Source organism: Wasmannia auropunctata, unplaced genomic scaffold (genome assembly GCF_000956235.1).
Source record: "Wasmannia auropunctata unplaced genomic scaffold, wasmannia.A_1.0 LD336076.1, whole genome shotgun sequence".
In the NCBI taxonomy this organism is placed as follows: domain Eukaryota; kingdom Metazoa; phylum Arthropoda; class Insecta; order Hymenoptera; family Formicidae; genus Wasmannia; species Wasmannia auropunctata.
Window position 1 is genome coordinate 1,063,999 of NW_012026814.1, and position 21,123 is coordinate 1,085,121.

General features: G+C 40.0%; 2 protein-coding genes across 2 annotated transcripts; both read right to left on the minus strand.

Moving 5' to 3' along the window:
* Nucleotides 1-6,426: 6,426 nt before the first annotated feature.
* Nucleotides 6,427-10,852, minus strand: LOC105449182 (protein vein-like). Its single transcript, XM_011688187.1, has 2 exons — nucleotides 10,835-10,852; nucleotides 6,427-8,457 (listed from the first exon to the last, which is right to left on the minus strand). Exons 1-2 carry the CDS (start codon nucleotides 10,850-10,852, stop codon nucleotides 7,582-7,584), a joined length of 894 nt encoding a protein of 297 aa, XP_011686489.1. The 3' UTR covers nucleotides 6,427-7,581.
* A 7,273-nt stretch (nucleotides 10,853-18,125) lies between these two features.
* LOC105449183 (cuticle protein 8) lies at nucleotides 18,126-20,768 on the minus strand. The gene is made up of 4 exons (XM_011688188.1): nucleotides 20,739-20,768; nucleotides 19,883-19,977; nucleotides 19,255-19,665; nucleotides 18,126-18,689 (listed from the first exon to the last, which is right to left on the minus strand). The coding sequence occupies exons 1-4, from the start codon at nucleotides 20,748-20,750 to the stop codon at nucleotides 18,455-18,457; spliced, it is 753 nt and encodes a 250-aa protein (XP_011686490.1). The 5' UTR covers nucleotides 20,751-20,768; the 3' UTR covers nucleotides 18,126-18,454.
* Nucleotides 20,769-21,123: the final 355 nt, after the last annotated feature.

Genomic DNA, 21,123 nt, shown 5'->3' on the forward strand with positions numbered 1-21,123 from the left:
CGAAAGGGGTACGGGAATCGGATCGGGTGTAGGGTCGTGAGAACCGATTCTAACGTACGCGCGCGCCTAAGACAACGCTCCGCCACGTTGTGCCCCATGCCAAATTAGATTGTCAGCGTCTATCGAGAGATACGATGATGGAAAGGTGGTTTGTACAGGATAATAGAATATCCTCCGGGTATTCGCTGCGCAAATGGGCAGCTTGCGCTAGCGTATTAATTACTTATCTAAAACGATCCGGCATGTTGTGGTATGTGGAATGTTTCTTCCGTATGTTATGATATACCTATGCCTTGATATACATCTCTGTCAGTTGGATTGTCAGTTCGTGGCGTGTTCATGACAACAGTTGGTCGTGCGAAGTTTATCGAGCAATTTTTTTCTTACAGTCCAATTGTTGAAAGAACGAATTGCGCGCTCCGCGCGCGCGTGCGTGTGTTCCTTTCGCGTTGATAACACTATACAATTTTATAATGCTGCGGATCCGGCAAAGTCATTACCATAGTTTATACCCATAGTTTCTGCCATTCTGCACTGCTTAATTAAAACGGAGTGCGTGCAAATAACATGCATTGTGCGAGCGCGCATGGCGGATTGGCATACGAAAGTTTAGATCGAGCGATAGACCAGACCGTGCAGGGTCGTGAGAAAAATTTATACACGTGGGCGGATATATTCAAGATACATTCGAAATTGACGTTCGAGAGCGGAATTCACGTTCTGTGAAAGCTATTTAACCCCTTTTTGTGCTTTAGTTTAACATTTATAAGTAATTATCTTAATGCTCATCAAGGTACAATACAATCATTAAAAGATCCTGAGATCAGTACACAATATTTTTTTTTTTCGATATAAATCTAAACACTAAAAATGTCGTTTAATTTGGCATTCATAAAATGATGCTTTAATTCCACGTTTCAAAGAAATCTATTTTAAGAAAATAGATTTTTTTTTTCTTTAAATATAATTGATTAATAAATAAATATAAATTAAAGCTGTAACATTGATACTTCAATGTTATGTTAATTACTTATGATATAATATGATTTTTTTTCTTATAATTTAGAAGAATTTTATCTAGAAAAAAATTAACAAATTTTATTTTTTCTAGCCAGTCTAGCCTATTAATAAACGTTGATTTATTATTTGTAAATTGCTCTCTATTCACTTTCATTTTCCATTCTGTTTCCATTTATTTGCATTGGAACAAATAAAACAAGCGAGATCTCGGGATTTTCCTATAAATCTTCGTGAGATCGAGCGAAATAAATGCGATACAACATCCACAGTAATCCATGATATTACCGGTTTTATCGCGCAGCGAACGCTGATAGAAATATCGGCCGAAATGGTCTCACTCAATCAGTGTTAATCGGCCGGTTCTTAAGGACGACGAGTACATGTGCGCACCAGCGAGAAGAAGAAAGTGACGGAGAGGCCGCGTGGAGTGGCTAATATCGCATTCAGGCGCCGCGAGAACGATGTATATTAATTCGGGAGAGCCGCGGGGTAATTGATGTTCCTATTTCTTAAGACAGTTACGAAGCATCCGCGCGATCTATATATGTGAAGCCTATAGAATACGGCGATACGCTTTCGCTCGTTGTGTATTATGGACGGAAGAGCACTTAGCATAATCGGTATAGTCATCGATTCGGCGTGTCCGTCAGCTTGTTGAATTCGTAATAATGAAGGTAAACGTCGATGTGATTGCCCGTCAATAAATCGGGATCGATTTTTAAAAAGATCCGATTTCACAGTCGGACGATTCTTGAACAGTAGTCAAGAGGATCACCTCGCATATTAATTGCATTAATTGCCTCCTCGTGTAAAAAACCATATAAAATCGGTGCAGAAGTAGTCCGCGTTAGAGAGATTTCGATTCCGCGGAAATATATCGGCGACTTTCGCGATACGCAGCCGGCTTTCAAATTTCTGTGAAATTATCGTAAAATTTCCTGGCAATAAATAGCGACGTGTTGCGGCACCGAGCGAATCTTATTCCGTTCCGAGATTTATGCCAATATCGCGGAGCCGGTTTTCTCAGGAAGAAATCGCATTCACTCGCTTTCATTAGGTCGGACGGAGGCGTATTCGAGTTCGCTCTCGGTATCATCAATGGAAAGACGAGGCGAATGGATACGCTTGAGGCGCCGGCACCGCTGCGGAACGTGGAACACGATGTTATTACTTCTCGAGGCATCGATTCATCTCCACGCGAGCAGAGAGCACGTGCCTAGACACTCGCTCGGTTCATTATCAATGCTGCGGCATTTTCTGCCGCACGCTCAGCTGATCGTCCTGGCTTCGGCACGAAGCGCTAGGCGATGCACAATGTTGTGACGGCAATGAAATTCCTTGGCAGTAGTAAGTAAAACTTGTACAATTGTACGTTCAATCTGTTTAAGTAGTTATCAATACTGTAATAATACCTTATCGGAATATATTGCTATTATCAATAACTAATAATGGTATTGTCAATAACTAAAATAAAAAATGTATTATATAAATAACGGAATTCTGGTATACAATTCCTTTTACAATAGTATATATATTTTAAATATATCCTTTAGAAAAATTTATTATATTTATAATATTATATTTCGGCAAAGTAAAAATATAAAATTATATTATATATTCTTTTATTTATAAATATAAAAATTCGAAACATTTTAGACTTTAGTGAAATACAAATATATAAAAATACAAAAACATACTTAAGCTATAAGAAAAAGAATTTAGAGCTACCAGAAAAAATAAGTGAAAATAATTTGTAATTATTATACGTCGTGTAATATATTTTGGTCATGTTTAGATATGTGAGAGATTATTGTAGTGGGTTGGACATATACAGTTCATTATCAATGCTGCTACACATCCTAACGCGATTGCGAACGGATTCCGTAGCGTTCAGCTGACCGTCTTAAAACTTTCGAAGGGGAAAGTTATTTTCACGAGGCTATTTTCACACTCGCAGATCCGGCCTAAGTGTTTACAGGAGCGTTACATATATCTTCGTTATTCCCTTGTAACTTGCGTGCAACTCGTAATTTAATCAGTCTTATTTCTGGTATTGCGTAAAAATGTATTCGGGGACTATCACTCAGTTACGCACATTCATGGAATTTGCCGTTATTAACATTAGAGCTACTAACGATTAACATATACCTACTTCTCTATTTAAGTATATTATATGTACATATATTTAAAAAATAAGGAATGAAAAAGAGAAAGTTTAAATTGATCAATTTAATTATTACATATTGTAACAAAAATCACGGAAAATCTCGAAGAATTTACCGTTATAAATTTAATAAAAAATTTATAACCAGTCTTTTGACTACGGTATTTCTACTGTATTTTAATTAATTCAATGAATTATAAAATATTTTTTTGCAATCGATTAATTGAGCTATTTAAGCAATTTGTGTTTATCAATGAAAACTTTATCAATGAAAATTTTATCAATGAAAATTTTAAAAAATAAGGATTTAAAGGTATGAACTTAAATCAGGAAGAGAAGAAAGAGATTACATTTCTTTCTTAATTTAGAAGATTCTAAGTTTAATAGATACGAGCAAAACGGTGTTTAGTAAACCAAATAAAGTCATGACAGAAAAGTTTCAATTATATTTCCTCCGAATTTTCGCCGAGCGTGCCTCGATTGAAAGTCACGATCGCTTGCATCAACGCTTATCGTAGATTTCGTGCAACTCCAACGGAGAGCATAAATTCAGTCGAGGTAGGTGAAGCCTGTCGTGCCTGCCGTCTAATGTTGAAATCCAACGGAGCGTTTTGCGTGACTCGCCTGGCTGACAAGTGTCAACGGCCCGTTACGGGTAGCGTGTATAATTTCGCAGAGCCACGCGTGATTTTCCTTCATTACGAATTTTATAGCGCGAATCATGTTCCACCTCGTAGTCGTCGTCGTCGTCGAGTCGCGCGCTCTCGCCAGTATAATCGACGAGTAAGTCAATAAGAGTAATTGGGATTCTAAAGAGAATTAAGATTGCGATAATTGGCGCTATCTCGACACGCGTCTTACAGCTTTCTAAGGAGTGAATGTCAATATGTACGTCGTCTATACGTTTCACGCAGCGGTATGCCAATGTATAGGTACTGCCGTGCTGCGCGCGAGCATCGTCGTATCCGCGACGCCGACTGCACGGCTCGTTTTTGCATGCGAGAAGGTCAACGCGATCATGAAGTAATGCCCACCTTGCACAAAAGGTGCGTTATGACGCGATCGCACGTTTGGCGCGACGCCAGGATACGCCTCGTTGCAATTTGTCCTGTAATCGTGAACGCGGTGCTTGTACTGATGTACGACGCCCTTCTATCGCTGATAAACGGGCGCGCGGATCTTCACCTTGTGGTTCGCGATACGTGATGGGCGATGGAAAGAGGGTACTTATTATGCAGCATCGGCTCTGCCAGCACGGCCCTTGAAACGTGCGGTACAACGGCATAAATAATGCAAACAAGAATCAGATTTTAAACGCGGTACCTTTTTCAACACGTTAAAACGAAAAGAGGCAAAATCTGCTGCAGAAATTGCATACACGTATAGAAGATTGAAGATTAATGCCTACAAACTTGCAAATTTTAAGGCCGTGGTAGTAATAGATATGATAAATAGACAAGCGATTGTAATCGATAAAGAAATCGCCTATCACACATAGGATACGCTACGTTATTTCTGACCACTTATTACGAAAGATGCAGGAAGTATAGTGGCGAAAATTGCGGGGCCAGCAAGGTCGCGTTTTATCGAGAGTTTACAATACGTAATAATTCACACAGCTCACACGCATTTTTTTTTTTGTACGCTGAACCGATCGCTGAGAACGCTTTTGAGGAGAGAAAAGTATAGCGCCGGCTCGTTCACCTTGAGACTTTCAGAGAACGAAAGTAGAACCCCCTTTGTTCAATATAACAGGACCTCGATTGTGACGGGATATCTCTGGAGGTGACGGATATTTCCAGAAGTATGTGCCGAATCGTCGTCGTCATGGTGAAATTTCAAGGAAACCACGGAATCATTCGCGCGCGCGATGAAGGATAGGACGTGGGAAACATGCGATTTTGGCAATCAGAAAGCAGAAGATATAGGTCTTACAATAAGGCCAGATCGCGCTGGTGCGATGCGAAAATTTATCCTGTGAGAAATCGAACCGGTTTGTGCTTACTCGCGGTATTTCGTAATCTTAGGAAGTCAAAAGGGGGGCAAGATCGCATGCAACCGTTCCTACAACGATGTGACTTTGGTTGTCATTACATCAGGCGTTTTTAAATTATTCTTGCGTATACTGAACGAATTCATTGAAAAACGAAGCGATGAAAGGAGTCTACGTTAGATGATTTGAGATAAAAATGGTTGGGCTAACCTTTTCTTACTCAATTTTACTTATTGAATCCGAAAAGTCCGTAGTTGAAGTTATTTTCGTATCCGGGAAATATTTTTTTGTACATTTAAAATAGAAGAAAACAATAATTTATTTTATTGCTTTGTGATTCTTTAGTGCAAGTAAAAGCGTCGATTTTAATAAAAATAGATTGAGAGAAATTCGTTGATATGGCTCGACAAAGTGAAATAAATTGTTGTTTCTTTCTATTTATGAAAATGTGCTTACGAAAATACTAAGACAATTTTAATTATTCATGGATTAAGCAAGTGAGAATAAGTGAGATTAACAAATTGAGTAAAAAAAAGTGAATTCAACGCTCCTTTCCCAAACTGCTAAAATGCATTAGTTTCTTTTAAAGAATCTTTAATAAAGATTATCGAGAATGTATGTTCTCAGGAGAAAAATGTTATTTTTACAAAATTATGAAAGTTATTTTTGATAAATTTTGCGGCTCGAGCGATAATATTAATCTGAAACTGAAGTAGTTTAACAAACAGAAAATGATTAAATCAAGGCCAAAAAACGAGTAAATTGGCCTTGATTTAATCATTTTCTGTTCGTTAATTTTACACACGAGCGTGGTTTCTTTGTAACTGAAGTATTTTTTTTTACAGGAAATCTTCGTATTATAATTTTTTAGATATAGTCAGATTTAGACTTGTACTTAGATAGATAAGTAATTAAACAATTTTTTACGACTAATGTCAGTTTGACTCTTTGCAAAAATATGATACAATTAAACGCACATTGTCATCGTTGCAATAAATGGAATTTTCTTATTGTATTCATAAACATAAAGAACAATCCGGTAATTTAGAATCGAGTATGAATGTAGTACATCCGAACGAAGATGACTTTGTTCTTTTGTGCGTTCAGCAAATACGAACATCGAAAGTCTTTATGCCTATAACGAGGAGGCGTAATTGGAAAGGTGAAATCAGGAAATCTCGTCGTACCGGCATTGTACGGAAATTTGGTTTTGTTTTGTTTTGCGTTCCATAACTCACAGGCGGTGGAATTTAGTATTGGCCTCACTTTATTCCACTCGAATTACCTTACAATAATCTAATTACAATGGTAAGCACGCCCAATTAACATAACATTCTCGCGGAACTTCGTCGTGAAAACGCAATTCCGACTGATCGCAATGGTACTCCAGGATGGCGAGTTCTCAAGGCGAACTGCGTTTTCCGGAGTAAAAGCGAACGCCCACAGAAGGGAGAGACGAGAAATTTTTATTTACATTCTTTTTACAACTCTTACTAATCGGTACCGCTTGTTATCTGGGCAATTCTTCGATGAGTGATGTGTGTATAACAATAATTTTAATGATCGATAAAAAGATGATGCTCAAATATTACTCTCTAATATTATAACTCGATGGACCGTGAAAATAATCGAAGTTGAGAACTTAGACCTTGACGTCTATTTGCTCGAAAAATCAGCATTTCTCGCTTTTAGGAGACCTTGAAAAACTTTATCTTAATTAATTTCTAACGTCAAAAAAGGAAAGGCTAAAATCCACTTGAACAACGTATTAATTTCTATCAAAATTGTTTTATATTTTGTCAACTTATCACAGTTTCCCGCTGACGCAATGTGAAATATATGAGATTGTTTTTTTGTCTCATGGATAGATATTTTTAATTGTTATTTAAATATTATTAATATGAAAAAAATTGTGTGTTACGTGAACGAGCTAGAATCTTTTTTTTTTTTTCAATTTCTCGCAACTTCAGACGTCAATAGACTAGAAGTTCTCAACTTTCGATCGTAATCGACGGTCTATTCGCGACGATCATCAATCACAGTGCCGTCCACTTCGGCGAGAGTGGACCACGCCGTGATTACGACGAGTTATTCAATCGCCAACACGTTCCATTCACGAATAGAATACAAGACCAACACGCAACCGGGAACAAGCAGTCGAGTCTGGGATCAATCGTAATTACACGGTAACTCTTAAATAGCTATATTATAGTGTGTATAGCGCTTAATTGCTATACACAAGAATTAAACTCTACAGCGACGTAAAGTACAGCTATTCTATGGAAAACTATTAGAATATATAGCGTTATAGCTGAGCGGCGGTAAAATTTTGCTGAGGCTCCGACGATTGATCCCGGACTCTCGTACTCTTCGACGGGCAAAGGGGGCAGGAGACTAGACGGGCCTAGTAGTAGCCGAAGCTGATGTCGTGCAACGGCGGCGCCACTCCCTGAGGCAGAGCGTAGTCCCTGGCGAGCTGGTCCAGGATACCGCCGCCGCCGCTGCGGGTCTGCGGCTGGGCACGGTCTTGGTCCTGGGCGGCCGGCGCCGGGGCGAATTGAGCTGGTCCCTGATTGTAGAGCTGCGAGGCCGGCGCCGGAGGTCCGTCGTAGTTCTGCGGCAGCAGGGCGGACTGCCGTGGCGCCGCTTGGGGTGCTGCCGGGGTGAAGATGGGCGGTTTGGGAAGCGCGGGTCTGCTCGGGGCTACCTGCGCGGGAGCGTACACGGCCTGGGTGTGCGACTGCTGCTGGTAAGCCGGACGAGCGGCCAGTTGCCGCTGCTGTTGCTGCTGCTGCTGCTGCTGCTGATACTCCTCGTAGGCCTGCGCCTCGAGGGCCTCCTTGCTGGTGGTCTCGTCGAACAGGGTCGGCGGGGCCACGGTGATGCCCTCACCGGCCGGCTGGAAGCCGTACTGGTTCGCGCCGTACTCGACTATACGGACCTTGCCGGTGTCGTCGACGAAGCCGTACTTGCCCTTCACGTCGCCGGTCGGCAGCTTGGTCTCGATCTTGAACGAGCCGTCGGCGCCCTCGAAACCGTACGTGTACGAGCCGTCCTCGTTGTGGCGATTGATCTGCTTCAGGATCGCCACCGGCGTCGGCTTCGGATTCGCCGGCGCGGCCGACTGGCGGTCCGGCACGGCGTTGCTCGCGTAGCTACGCGGGGTCGGCTGGCTAGGTCGTTGGGAGTCGTACTGGGCATAATCGTCAACGTAATTGCCGCCGGGTTGCTGGTACTGCTGTGCCGACACCGCCAGCAGCGCGGTAAGCACCGTTGCTACCTGAAAACACGGAAGCACTGTCAGTTCATAGGCTTTCACAGCATATTTCTAATTAGAATACTTAGAGCATGTACCATTGGAGATTGCTTATGTATTAGTAAGCGACAGAAGCAGCATTTAATTGCAACATTTCTTTACATCTCGCTCTAGTTGCACACATTCATTTCTCTTCAATTTAATTACGTAAACTAAATTGTATATAATTAAGTAAGTTATAACCCAAAACTAAGTCATTATTTCATGTTATTTCAGGTTTGTTCTGCTTTTTGAGCTATTTAATAACTGTTTAGGTTTTGCAATTTAATATAGTCTAAACTTTTACAAAAACTGTAGTAGATAATTTAGAAAAGTAAGCCAGACATTAGTCATTATTTCAGGTTATTTCAGGTTTGTTCTGCTTTTCGAGCTATTTAATAACTGTTTAGGTTTTGCAATTTAGTAGTTAAGATTTTTACAAAAACTGTAGTAGATAATTTAGAATAGTAAGCCAGACATTTTACAGCTTTTCGCTCTAATGCCGCTAGATTTACTGAATTTTACTTTATCATTCTTATAGTGCTCATTTCGTTTTTCACACGCGAAGAAAAGAGCCTTTGCGGCGCAAGGGCGGATATGTATAACTGTCACGAAGTTACGAACCGTTAACTTCGTGAAACGCGGTCGTGAGATCATCGCGCGACAGCGCGTTGAACTTAACTTGCTATCCAGCAGGCCATCGAGAACCTTAACCGCCACAGATGCAAACAGCATTGCGACACGGTCGGGAATAGATCGCGCGGAGCGCGAAGGATACCGGATTCCGCGACGACGGAATGGGCCTCGAGCCGCGGAAACCGCGCTATACGAACGCACACCGATGCGGGAAATCGATAATCAAGCTATTAATCGCGATCGCCCACGCGTGACCGCGTATGTGCACCCCCCCCCCCGCCCGTCCCTCCGCCCGTCCTATCCATTCCATACGTGCACTCGATTACGACCGCGTGCTGATTCTAAAATTAACAAGAAATAATTAATTTATTTCGATCTGCATAGTATGCTTCCTGCAATTCCAAATGGGCGAGCGTGAAATGCCGAGAGGCGGCATTTGAATCAGCATCAATTCGGATTAATTAGACTGGCTATTAATTAAATCATGAAATTTATTCGCTTTCATCGAATTATGTCACGCTGTTTCGTCATTATTTCTCGTTGACTTGACTGCTAGTATAAATTCCTATTTCCCGATACTGCGGCTGTTTTACATACGGCGAGTGCAAGTATTTGCACGGCGATTCGGTATAGTAATTGGCAATTCTTATTTCCGTCCACCACATGTTTCGTCTGCACTTAACTTCTTGTCCTTCAGGTGTTTTCAGCGAATTTAAATTACGGAATGCAATTCTTTCTTCCTACCTATCCTTTCCAGACGATGTCTTTACGAGTGAAATGACAGAAACATATTTTGACAGTCCGGAATTATTTTCATTCCAGTAAAACGGAGAAAAGAATGGAACAATAGGTCTTACATAGCGCAGTTTTACGGGCAAGGAGTTAATTAACCATGGTTAACCGATGCTGGTGCAACCGACCTCAAGAGCTGCCGCTCGCATATTCCCGTCGGTCATCGCACGCGACCGCATAATGACGAATTCGAGCATATAATGACGAAATTATATAATCGTCTTTCCGCAAGCGTCAGTAGGCGCGCTATAAAAATAAATGCGTCTCGCGCGGCTCATAATAGGTGAAACCTTAATAAATTCTACCACGACGTGGAAGAAAGTAGGAAACGGGATCAACGAGAAAGTTGCGCAACGCGACCAAGCCTACGCGTTGATGCCGGCCGTTTTCGATCGTTTCGCTTCTTTGCCGCGGATTTAACGATTACAACGAGCGAGCGACGTGATTCTCGGATGGTAAAAAGACAGACAAAGTAAAACGTTAATAAATTGACGCAAAAATTCAAAGAGAATCGCGAATCCGATGTAGATATCCTTCTTGAATCACAGTCTCGAGATTTATTAAATCGCTTTAAATTGCACGAATTTGTGTAACTTTTGTAAAATAATAACTGCGACACGATTCTTTATCGCGATTAATTAGGTGTACTTATTTATAATATTCCATGAAACAGTTTACGTTGCCAACAACCACAGAAAATGGAATAAGACTCTGTAAAGCCGATGTAAAGACAAGATAAGTAAAAATGAGAATAAATTCTTCACGGCTTGTAACGTCAATTTTCCAAGCTCACGATGCGGATATATGCACTGGTCACAGGCCACAATCACATCACACGCGATTTCCGTTCTGGCGCTCGCATTTTTTTCTTTTTTTGGGGGGGGGGGGATCAAATTGATGACGATGATACTGATGATGCCACTCAGATACGTACCGTCGCGAGGGTGTGCATCGTGTTTTCCCGGCGGTCGGTGGTTGTGTTAGTGTGTGTGAATGTAAGTAGGCAGCGAGGCTAGAGTACCGGCGATTGCTCGAACTGAGGCCCTCATATACCTTACTGAAGCCCCCCCGTTCCTGTCGACCCCTGCTCTCCCTCCCTTAGCACTCCTGTCCGCTCCGGGGGACTTTCACTATCTATTCGACTCCTGTACGTACCCGTACGGCCTCCTTGCCTCGTTTACTGCACCTTATATCCCCTAAATATTCCCCACCAGAGGTTCTCTGGTTTCGCGAGAATCTGGAAAATCGCACTCCGTCTCTCGGTTGGCCGGTCCGCGGATCGATTACGGGTAGAATTTCGTCATTAAGAGCGTAACGCTCCAATCAAGCCGCTCCGAAAGACTATCATTTCTGTCGGCTGTTGTACACTGTTAAAGGCGCGGGACGCGGTTCGTGAATCGGCATGGAAACACGACTCGAAAAATTCCCCCTCGTTCAATGACATCTTCTTGAATGAACGGAGCAGACCTCGCTTATAGAAATTGGCAGAGCCGGCACGACGATCATGTAATCCGCCCCGACGAAAAATTGGATCGGTTTTGTGAAACTGGTGTGCCGGGTTTCTAAGGTGAGATATTATGTAAAACTGTGGCGCGATAGGTATAGATCGGGGCCACGAAAGAGAAATTACGCAGGAGCACCGCCGTTTCAAATAATTTGACGAGTGCGCTCGTTCTTATCACTGGCCACCGTCTCGCCTTCATGCAGTCTCGCGGGATAAGTCGTAAAAAAAAAAACGGGCCATTTTATTTATCGCCGCGTGTCGTTCGGTCTTTCTCTCGCAACGTAGCCATTTTAAATCCAGTATTGAACCACTAACTTGACAGGTTTTGCAACTCCTGTGTCACGCACGTTCGTGTAACTACCCTGAACACATACTTTGTACATTCCAAAATTAATTTGCAACTTGCGAATTTAAGTCTCCTCATGTCTGCCATATAGAAACTTAAACATTTCTACTTACTCTCTAAATTTCCTGGAGTGAATCTCACTCCAAAAGAGTGAAAATACTGCCACTCGGCTACTTAAGTGGCAGTATTTTCACTCTTTTGGAGTGAGATTCACTCCAAAGAAGTGAAAATTTACTCCAGAAAATTTATAGAGTAGATTGTAGGTATTACGGCGCATTACAATGATTAAAAGTCATTAGCGTAAAATAAATATAACTCCACATATATTATCTTATATTTTATGATTTAAGAAAATATCACTAAAACATTTTTTGTGAGTTTTCTATCAACAGGAAGTTTTGCGAAGTATCTAAAAATTTAGCTATGGATACAGATTTGAAAATAATTTTGTTGGATTGTACCAAAATAATTATGTTGAACGCTCAAAGATAATAATGCCGCAAGAAGTTTTGACATTCTAGTAACCACCCTCTAAAATTATTTTCAGATCTATATCTAGCTAAATTTTTCGATGTTCCAGTAAAACCGTTTTTTCCGTAAATACATGATTAAATGCGTGGTTTTAATATATGTTAAAGAGTTAAATTATTACGAAAGCGAAGAATTAAAAGCCCATAGTAAGAGTAACGCATACTTGACCATCAGCCATTAAAGTTTAATGAGCAGACGTAAGTTTCTCTACGAACTATTCTATTGAAGTACTTGTTACCGAAATCGCATTTCCTGTGAAAACATAAATTGTACGAGATCGTCCACGTAGGACGGAGGATCAAGTGTAATTGACCGCAATTCGAAGCTTATGTAATATTAATCTCAACAATACGTTCTGCCCCGCGACACTCACTCTCGCTCATGCTCAAGTATCTTGAAAAAGAGAAAGTGTTATTACATATCGCCCCGCCCTGATTTGATTATACGTATTTGAAAATCAAATATCGATAGGGCAGCATAAACGATTTATTACAAATTACAAATTTATACTCTGTTATAATCTTAATTACATCAATTCGGAGTAAATAACGGTACGATAATTTTCGTAAATAAATGTATGCGTATCATGAGCGGAAGTAGGAAATATCGAAGTACAAACAACCTTTAAGATTCATACGATTGCGCCGTCAGATTTCCGTTAGATTCCACGTAGTCTGGAGCTGGAGAGCGCGGCATTGAGCCTCAAAATATAATGGCGTGACTCCCGTTCGTCTCCTTGAAACTGACCGATTGCAAGGTTGAGCAGCGATTCGGTAAAATGGAGTACGGCCTTTGCAGGCCGGCCGACCGGTCACTCACGATGTTTTCACCTGAGTTTACGAAACCCGCGCCGCGGATCGCATGGGTTCCGCCTGTGAAATTATGCGGTGGATCGGCGTTTTGTAACTTTCTATCGGCATATTAGACGGCCGGTAAACCAATCGACCGATATATGTACCTGCCTCTTATTTCGTTAGCTAATTTTTCTCGCCACGTCACGCGCCAATTAATGCCGATAGTGTATCGGCACTATGTTTCCTGACATTTTTGGCATAATTTTAATAATTTTACTTAATATTGTATATAAAATTATATTACTTTGTGCTATAATAATAGTAATAATACAGTATATATATTTGCACGTGCGATTTAGATATATGGATTTCGGTCTAACGCGGAATATATATTTATACATATAAATCGTGACTATATAAAATATGAATATGTACACATTTCTTGAAAAATGAGAAGAGAGACGGAAATTTTTTTTATTTCTCATGCTTATGCAATGCAACTGCGTCCTCAAGGTCCACGAGGCGATTATGCCTCGGTGGTGATGGTTTAACGATGATTTCCACGAGGCGTACTCCACGATTAAGATCCGCGATAATCATCCGTGAACGACCCAGATTATGTCTGCATTTACAGTTTCATTTCGCCAAAGATTTCGCGGTGACTCCAATGCCACTCAGTGAAAGGGAACAACATATCGGTCAATTTTTTATGGCCATCGAAAAAAAATTCTTTCAATCTTATAATGGACCGATTGGTCCAGCCATTTGATGTTGCTTACATCAAACGATGTAATATCTCCGATTGCACATACCGCATTAGCTTCGTAAAGTTTCATCGAATTAGTCAATTATAGTCAAACGATCATGCCGATTGCTTTGATTGGGGAAAGTAGCAAAGTATTAAAGATTAGCATTGCAAAAATATAAATATAGGGAAATTTCTGATGTATAATATGAAGTAAAGATTGAACGCTCCTTTTAATAAGTGATAAACGAATTTAAATAAGAGATGTATTAAATAATTAATACACCTCTTATTCAAATTCGTTTATCAATCATTAAAAAGAGCGTTCAAAATCTTTACTTTATAATACATCAGAAATTTTTAAGACTACATTTATAATATTGCTCCCCTTTAAAATAAAACATAGAAGTATAACGGATTCATAACCTTGTAATAATAAACTTAAAGAAAGATCGAGGGAGTCTCATTGTAAACTTCCTTTTAATTCAAGAAGTATTATCCAATCATGATACATAATGAACACATACATACACGCAGAATTCTGCATAATTTGCTATGAAGTGTGCAAGCCTCGCCTTTCACAAGTCGCTCTCTTCGAAAACAGTCGCAGCGCCGCTAGCCCTGACATTTACTGATATAGATCATCTCAGATCGAATTAGTTCCTTGATATGCGATCGTAGGACGTCCAGCAATGCTGTTTACGACGGCACGTTTCCCTTGCGTCTTTGCACCCTTCCCCTATTTTTATTATGTAACTGTCACGGACATGACTGCAACGATTTGCGACAAGAGCCAATCGACACTCTTGCCGCAAATAATCCGACAACGAGATGTCAACGTAATTATCGAGAGTGTTCGATTATCGGTGACAATTTTTCCGGATGTCGCGTCGATTTTTCAACGGGCCGATGACGATTCGCCTAGCAGCTTCCTCCGATTAACGCTTACGACTTTCTATTTTTATGCAACACAATCGGAAAGGATTACCCGAGCTTAACGACAACTCGATCACACGGCTCGCGCGGGGACTGGATCTCAGGTCCGCAAAAACTCGACGGCGTGTGTTCGGTGCTCGCTAGTGAGAGAAGGTGATATGATTAGCGCTTGGACTATATCTAAAACGTAAAAGTCGTTCTGTCGTTGCGGCACGCGCGGGCATTCGGCAAAAAAAAAACGAACCAATACGAATATGCGCAATTACGTATAAATTATTTTATTACATTGTACCAACTATTATATCTATTATACGCTCTAGAAGGTTCAATTTTGAAATATACTAGAAACATTCTTTAAGCTTTTTTTTCGAAAAAATTATTTCTTCGTATTGAAATGAGCAATGTAGAAAATGCCAATTAAGCAGAACTAAATTGTAATTTTTATTCTACCACCAATAATATGTTAATAAAATTAAGTAGGTCTATTAAAAGCCATATTATAATAAGCTTAATATTAAAAATTAGCAACCGGTATATGTTAAAGGAATGCCACTGCATGTGTTAAAGGGACGCAAAAAATTAATAAAAGAAAACGTGACATTTCCCACATTTATTAAATAAGCATCGCAGTTATTAAAATTTGTATAATAAATTTATTGTTCAACGTGTGAAATGAGCACAAATAAAGACATTGTATTAATTGTAATTAGTAGTAATTTATTGAAGGTCATACGTGTGAATTTTCAATTGCCATGAATAATCATTAATGGTACACGTTATGATTGTTATGAAACGAATGATAATTTTTTTTATTCAATTTTGTTGCAATTTATAACACGCTTCAACAAACTGCAGCGCAGCATAGACGAAAATATTGAAATTAAAGAAAGAAAATTTGTTATAAAATGTTAGAAAAGTTATCTCCAAAATGTAATATATTACATCGCGTTTTAATGAGAGATACAAATGACTTTCGGCCGATTTAGCGCGAATCGACTTGTTTTATAATTACGTGGCGGCGACAAAAAGAGGAAAGTTATACGTGTTCATTACGCCGATAAAAGGAAAGCAAGTTCTGCCGACATCTGGCGCACCGGACCGTCGCGCACCACGCCTTGCATCAGAATGTCTCGAGAGTGAACGCGGAATCGCGATACTTATTGCGTGCACGCGTGTGTCGCGCCGCGATAAAATACGTATCGAAGACAAGGGAATGAAAACTCGATCAGTATCGATAAGTCATCGTGCGTAACATTAACGTGTACTTTCTTTTTTAGGAATAATTTTTTTCCTTCAAATATCATTACAAAAAGTAGATGAGTAGATGAGTAGGCGCGTTTGCAACGTATTCCGTTAATTAATTGGCGATCGATATTACGCGATATTAAATATAATATTACAAATTAAATATGATGACCGAACTGGCTTTATTTTTCTCTCTCTGACGCAGACATATTTTATTTTAATTATACTTTATTGTCTTTAGTTTTCCCAATCATGTCTTATTATCTTGATTATAACTGAATTAACGTGCTCTTTTGATGACCTCAATGTGTTTGCGGAAGTCTGAAAGGAGCTGTATCGAATTTTTCTCTCGCAGAACTGATGCCTCGACACACATGTGCCCGATCGAGCGGTAGACGCCGATCTCGCGGCGGAATCGAGTAGATCGCGGATTATATTGTGAAAGGTGGACTTGGGCGGTGGTCCGTGGCACTCTCCACGTATCAGGTATGCGCGACGTGTAAGCCCCATGCGTGGAGATTAGGATCCTAAACCAGAAGCTGAAACGCGATGCTGGCACGAGCCAACTAGCTGTTTCTTATATTATCCACTTCAGAATTTATCGCTATTATCATGAAAGAATGACGGAATATCAAGAGAAGGCAAAGTGTATATTGTGTTTTATTGAATATATATTACATCTTTCTTATATTACGAAATTAAGATATGTTTTTTATATATCTTAACTAACATTTCCAGAAGAATTTTATATCGCCCCCGTTAAAAATTGACAACAGTGTTTAATTAAAATCTAATTTTTTTATTGCAAACAGTAATAAAGTAAACTTTTAGAAATTATCTTTCCGGAATTAAATAATATCGTTTATATTTACCGTTACAGCAGAATTCGCAAACGTGAAATGTATTTATCCCTATTGAACATCTATTCTGATGAACGTAAAAACAGATTGGCATATTCGATGGTGAAATGATGTGCAAAAAATGAGGACTGTCAAAGAACTAAGAATTCAAAGGAATGCGGAGGAGAGATCGAATGGCGGATCCGATTCGCCGTAGTGCACGTGGATTTTTATTGTACGCGCATTCGGAAAGGCCGAGTGCGAAGGTAGCACGTTAAAGTCCTTAGATGTTACCCAACGATAAAATTCTTGGGTGTGTCCCGATGTAGCCCGATGGCGTTCCTCGATGGCGTACGCTGGGAAAAAATGTTAATTGCGTTTTCAACCATTAAATAGGGACACTTATAAGGAATCTCCATTGCTAATGCATATATTGTATTTTGCGCACGTGACTTGAATTTTCTGGCAAGTTTAATATTGATTAGATTGTTTGATTGTATATTAATTAATATATCATTATAAGTCAAATTCAAGCCAAATGGACGCGTCCTTCAGTTCAAGTTATTAATATTGACCTCGCGGGGGGATTACATTCCACTTTAATTCGGGCAACATTATTCACGCATAATGTTTTTGTGTCACATATGATACATTATACGCTTAAATATGAATAATACTTTTAAGACTTTGACATTGATCCCAAATTATTTGCAAGTGCACTTTCCGGATGAAGACTGCAAGCATGCCGCGCGTAAATTACACGCTTATTAATCCTGGGAAGACGTACTTTTCGATGGACGGAGGCTGGGTTATTCTTGATCTGTGTTGAATAATAAAAAAAGGCGCACCACATATAAATATAGTACACATAGTAGGAAAAAGCAGCAGTTTTTAAGTTTGATTTTCTACACTTTTGCGATGTAAAAGAGGGAATGTACGAGTAATTTTCGAGAATTGTCCATCGAGTCTCGAATGACCCAGTCACCGCTAGTGAAGGCTTAATTATTAATATGCGTCATTGCGAAATGAAAGGAGAAGAATGGAAAGATACATACAATTAAGAATAAGCAAATCATAAATAGAAGAAATAACATAATGTAATGATATAATTTTCCAGTGAAAGAGATAGAGACTCTCCTAAAACGGAAGAGGAAACGTCGGAGGACAAGAGGTAGAAAATACTGTCTCATTCGAAACTCGCGTGGACAAAAGACAAATACATTCTAAAATTTATCTAATCGTAATGCGGCGTCTACAATGAGACTTAAGACTTAAGATTTAAGAAAATTGACCAATCACAATCGATTATTCTTCTCACGTGAGATGAATAATCGTTTGCGATTGGGCAATTTTCTTAAATCTCAAGTCTTACGTCTAATTGTAGACACCGTTTGAATGATACTGAGAGCTATACTGATGCAACTTACCGCTAAATTACGACTAAATCAGTGCGCTGTCGAAAATATTCCAACGGCGGCACTAACCAGTTTTATCAAGCAGCAATGAAATAAATGTTCAGAGCAACGATCTCGGAATATCTATAAATAATGTATATACACATGGAATATATGCGACTCCCTCCCTCGACTCCCTTTCTCTTATCTTCCTCTTTCTTTATCGTTTGTAATCAACCGTGTAAGATGCCAATCCGGCATTGACGTCGATATTGGTCGCGATATGTCCTTGAGGACCGGCCGATATCGCGGACGAAGGATACACGGGTTGCAGCTGCTGACCTTGATACTGCGTGTCGTATGTCGATCGATACTGCGGTCGGTATTCCGTCTGGAATCGCGGCCCCACCGCCGCCGGCCGATACTTGACGCTTTGTCCTTTGGGCGCTTTATATCTGAAAAGTCGAAAAATTGGGTCATAACCGATATTCCTTTCCCATTCCCGTTGAAGCGCGGAGGTGCGACCGATTTCCCACTAAGTTGAGCAAGTCACGATCTCCGTACTTTCGAGTGATTCACTTGACATTTAACCCGCTCGTTACCTCTTTGCGTTCTCCGCGGCGAGCCGATCCTCCCGCGTGCATTTTAATTCGATTTCGTTGAATGATTCGGTTGAATAAGTATGTCAATGAAAATTGACATACTTATTGTTGGTAATCCGTCGAAAAAAAATTGAGAACCTTAATGAAATTATGTATAAGTAAAAAAGAATGAACTTTAATGCAGAAGCCACGTAATTATCAAATTTTCAATACAAATAATTAATCTTTATTGTAATTTATTATAATTACTTTCTCTTTTAAATTTGAAATACGCTTTAAATTTTTATGTATTATGATATCGATGTTTAAAAGTCCTTTATAAAATTTGTTATAAAATTTATTGATTGTAAAATTCTGCATTAAAATTAAGACAGACACTTTCGAAATAGTCTACACGCTAAAGTTTATCGCGACTCACTTCGGTTGATTATAAGCAGCTGGTGCAATTTGCTGAATCTGCTGCGGCGGATTGTAGGCGATCGGTTGCGTTCTGTACTTAGCTGGCACCTCCCAACGTTCCCCGTTGGTGAAACGCGGATCGGTGTGATAGATCGACGGATCCTCGCGGTACTGCCCGTCGTCTTCGGGCTCGTTCGCGTTGCCGGTGATGCTGTTACCGGTCAAGGTTGGCGGGGGCACGTTTATCCCAGGACCGACCGGCTCGAAGCCGCGCTCCTTGGACGCGCCGTACTCGACCTCGCGCACAGTCCCGGTGTCGTCGACGAAGCCGTACTTGCCGTAAATCTCACCGTTCGGATACTTGGACTCGATCTTGTACGAGCCGTCCGCCGCCTCGAAGCCGTAACTGTAGCTACCATCTTCGTTATGTCTGTCGGAAATGTTTCCGAAAATTATCCATCTTTTCGCGCATATACATACATACATCTTGTTAGAAGTAAAAATGAAACGATAAATTTTAGAGCGAAAATATAATAAAGAAAATATCATTATGGTAAAATAACTTTCACATAGAAAAGAAATTCGTATAGGTATTCGTTGCGTTGCGTCGCTTTCATTCAGTTACATAACGCTAATCCGGCACTCACTTGTTTATCTGCTTTAAGATAGGTACCGGTGTAGGATACGGTTGATTGTGCTGGGCGACCGCAAGGCCGAGGCAAAACAAGAGAAACAACAGCACCTGGTGACATGAATTTGCATAAAAACGTTGGTATTCGGAACACTTTCCAATGGCCTCGCACGCGCATTCGAGGAAAGTCGAATGGCAACATGGCGCGAAGACGATGCGCTATTATGGCTAATTTTCCGCGGATTTTTAAAATGGGTATAAACAGCTACGTGAAATTTAGCAAATTTATCGATACTCGTTTCTTCATAGAAAGACTGCAAACGCTGCTTATAATGACAATCTGATCGCTAACCACTGAAACGTAACTACCTAGAATTCACTGTAATAATCATAAGCATGATTATTATAATTTTTTTGTCTTCTATGAAAGATGTATTTAAAAAAATTTATAATAATAGTGTCAATGTACACTTTATACAACTTCTAGATGCTTGTATATATTGCTCTTTCACTGAAATTGAATACAATCCTTATATATTCAATTATTCATGGAATATAAATTTTCACTCTTATAAACTTCGATCTACTCCGGAATTTCGCGCTAATTAATGTAATACACTTCACAACATTGCACATCTTTATGAAACCAACATTTTATTCGCGGGATGAAAAATTTTCACTCTTATAAATTCAAATTTATTCCAATCTTTCACGCTAATTAAATACACATTGTAGCATTGCACAAAAACATTTTTACGTGTCCCAATTATCGGAATTGAACCTTGCCTCGGGAAGTGAGATTCCTGTTATGTTCAGCGTTTACGAATTAATGAAATGAAGTGAGAGAAAGAAAAGGGAGTAACAATACTCACGGGAGGACGCATGTCTGGTTGGTGATGAGGCAGAAGTGATTGTGTTATAAGGATCGCGTTATACGCCGAGCGAGTCTCTACTTATATAGGTCCCCTTCGGGAGCGGCGGGGCCCGCCCATGGGCCCGACCTCCGCCTCAACTTCAGCACGCGAGTTCGCCTTACAAAGAGATTGAAAATTTCTATTGCATCTCCCGGGCTTTTCCAATTTTCATTCATGACGTAACCCTTACTATTAGAGTGAGCAGCATAATGCGTAAATACTGATAGCGATCGATGATTACCTTTAATGTTTATGTATATATGCGTGAGTCATCGCACGAATCACACGATATTCGCATGTTTAAATTATACTGCGCGGGATGGTTCAGAGTTACGTGCGCTCT

What these genes read in the sequence shown, in the direction of transcription:
- LOC105449183 (XM_011688188.1), bottom strand. An exon ending in ATCTTAAAGCAGATAAACAA is followed by an intron (nt 19,666 to 19,882) that starts GTGAGTGCCGGA and finishes CATTTCCGACAG; the next exon opens with ACATAACGAAGATGGTAGCT. An exon ending in GCTGCTTATAATCAACCGAA is followed by an intron (nt 18,690 to 19,254) that starts GTGAGTCGCGAT and finishes TCGACTTTTCAG; the next exon opens with ATATAAAGCGCCCAAAGGAC.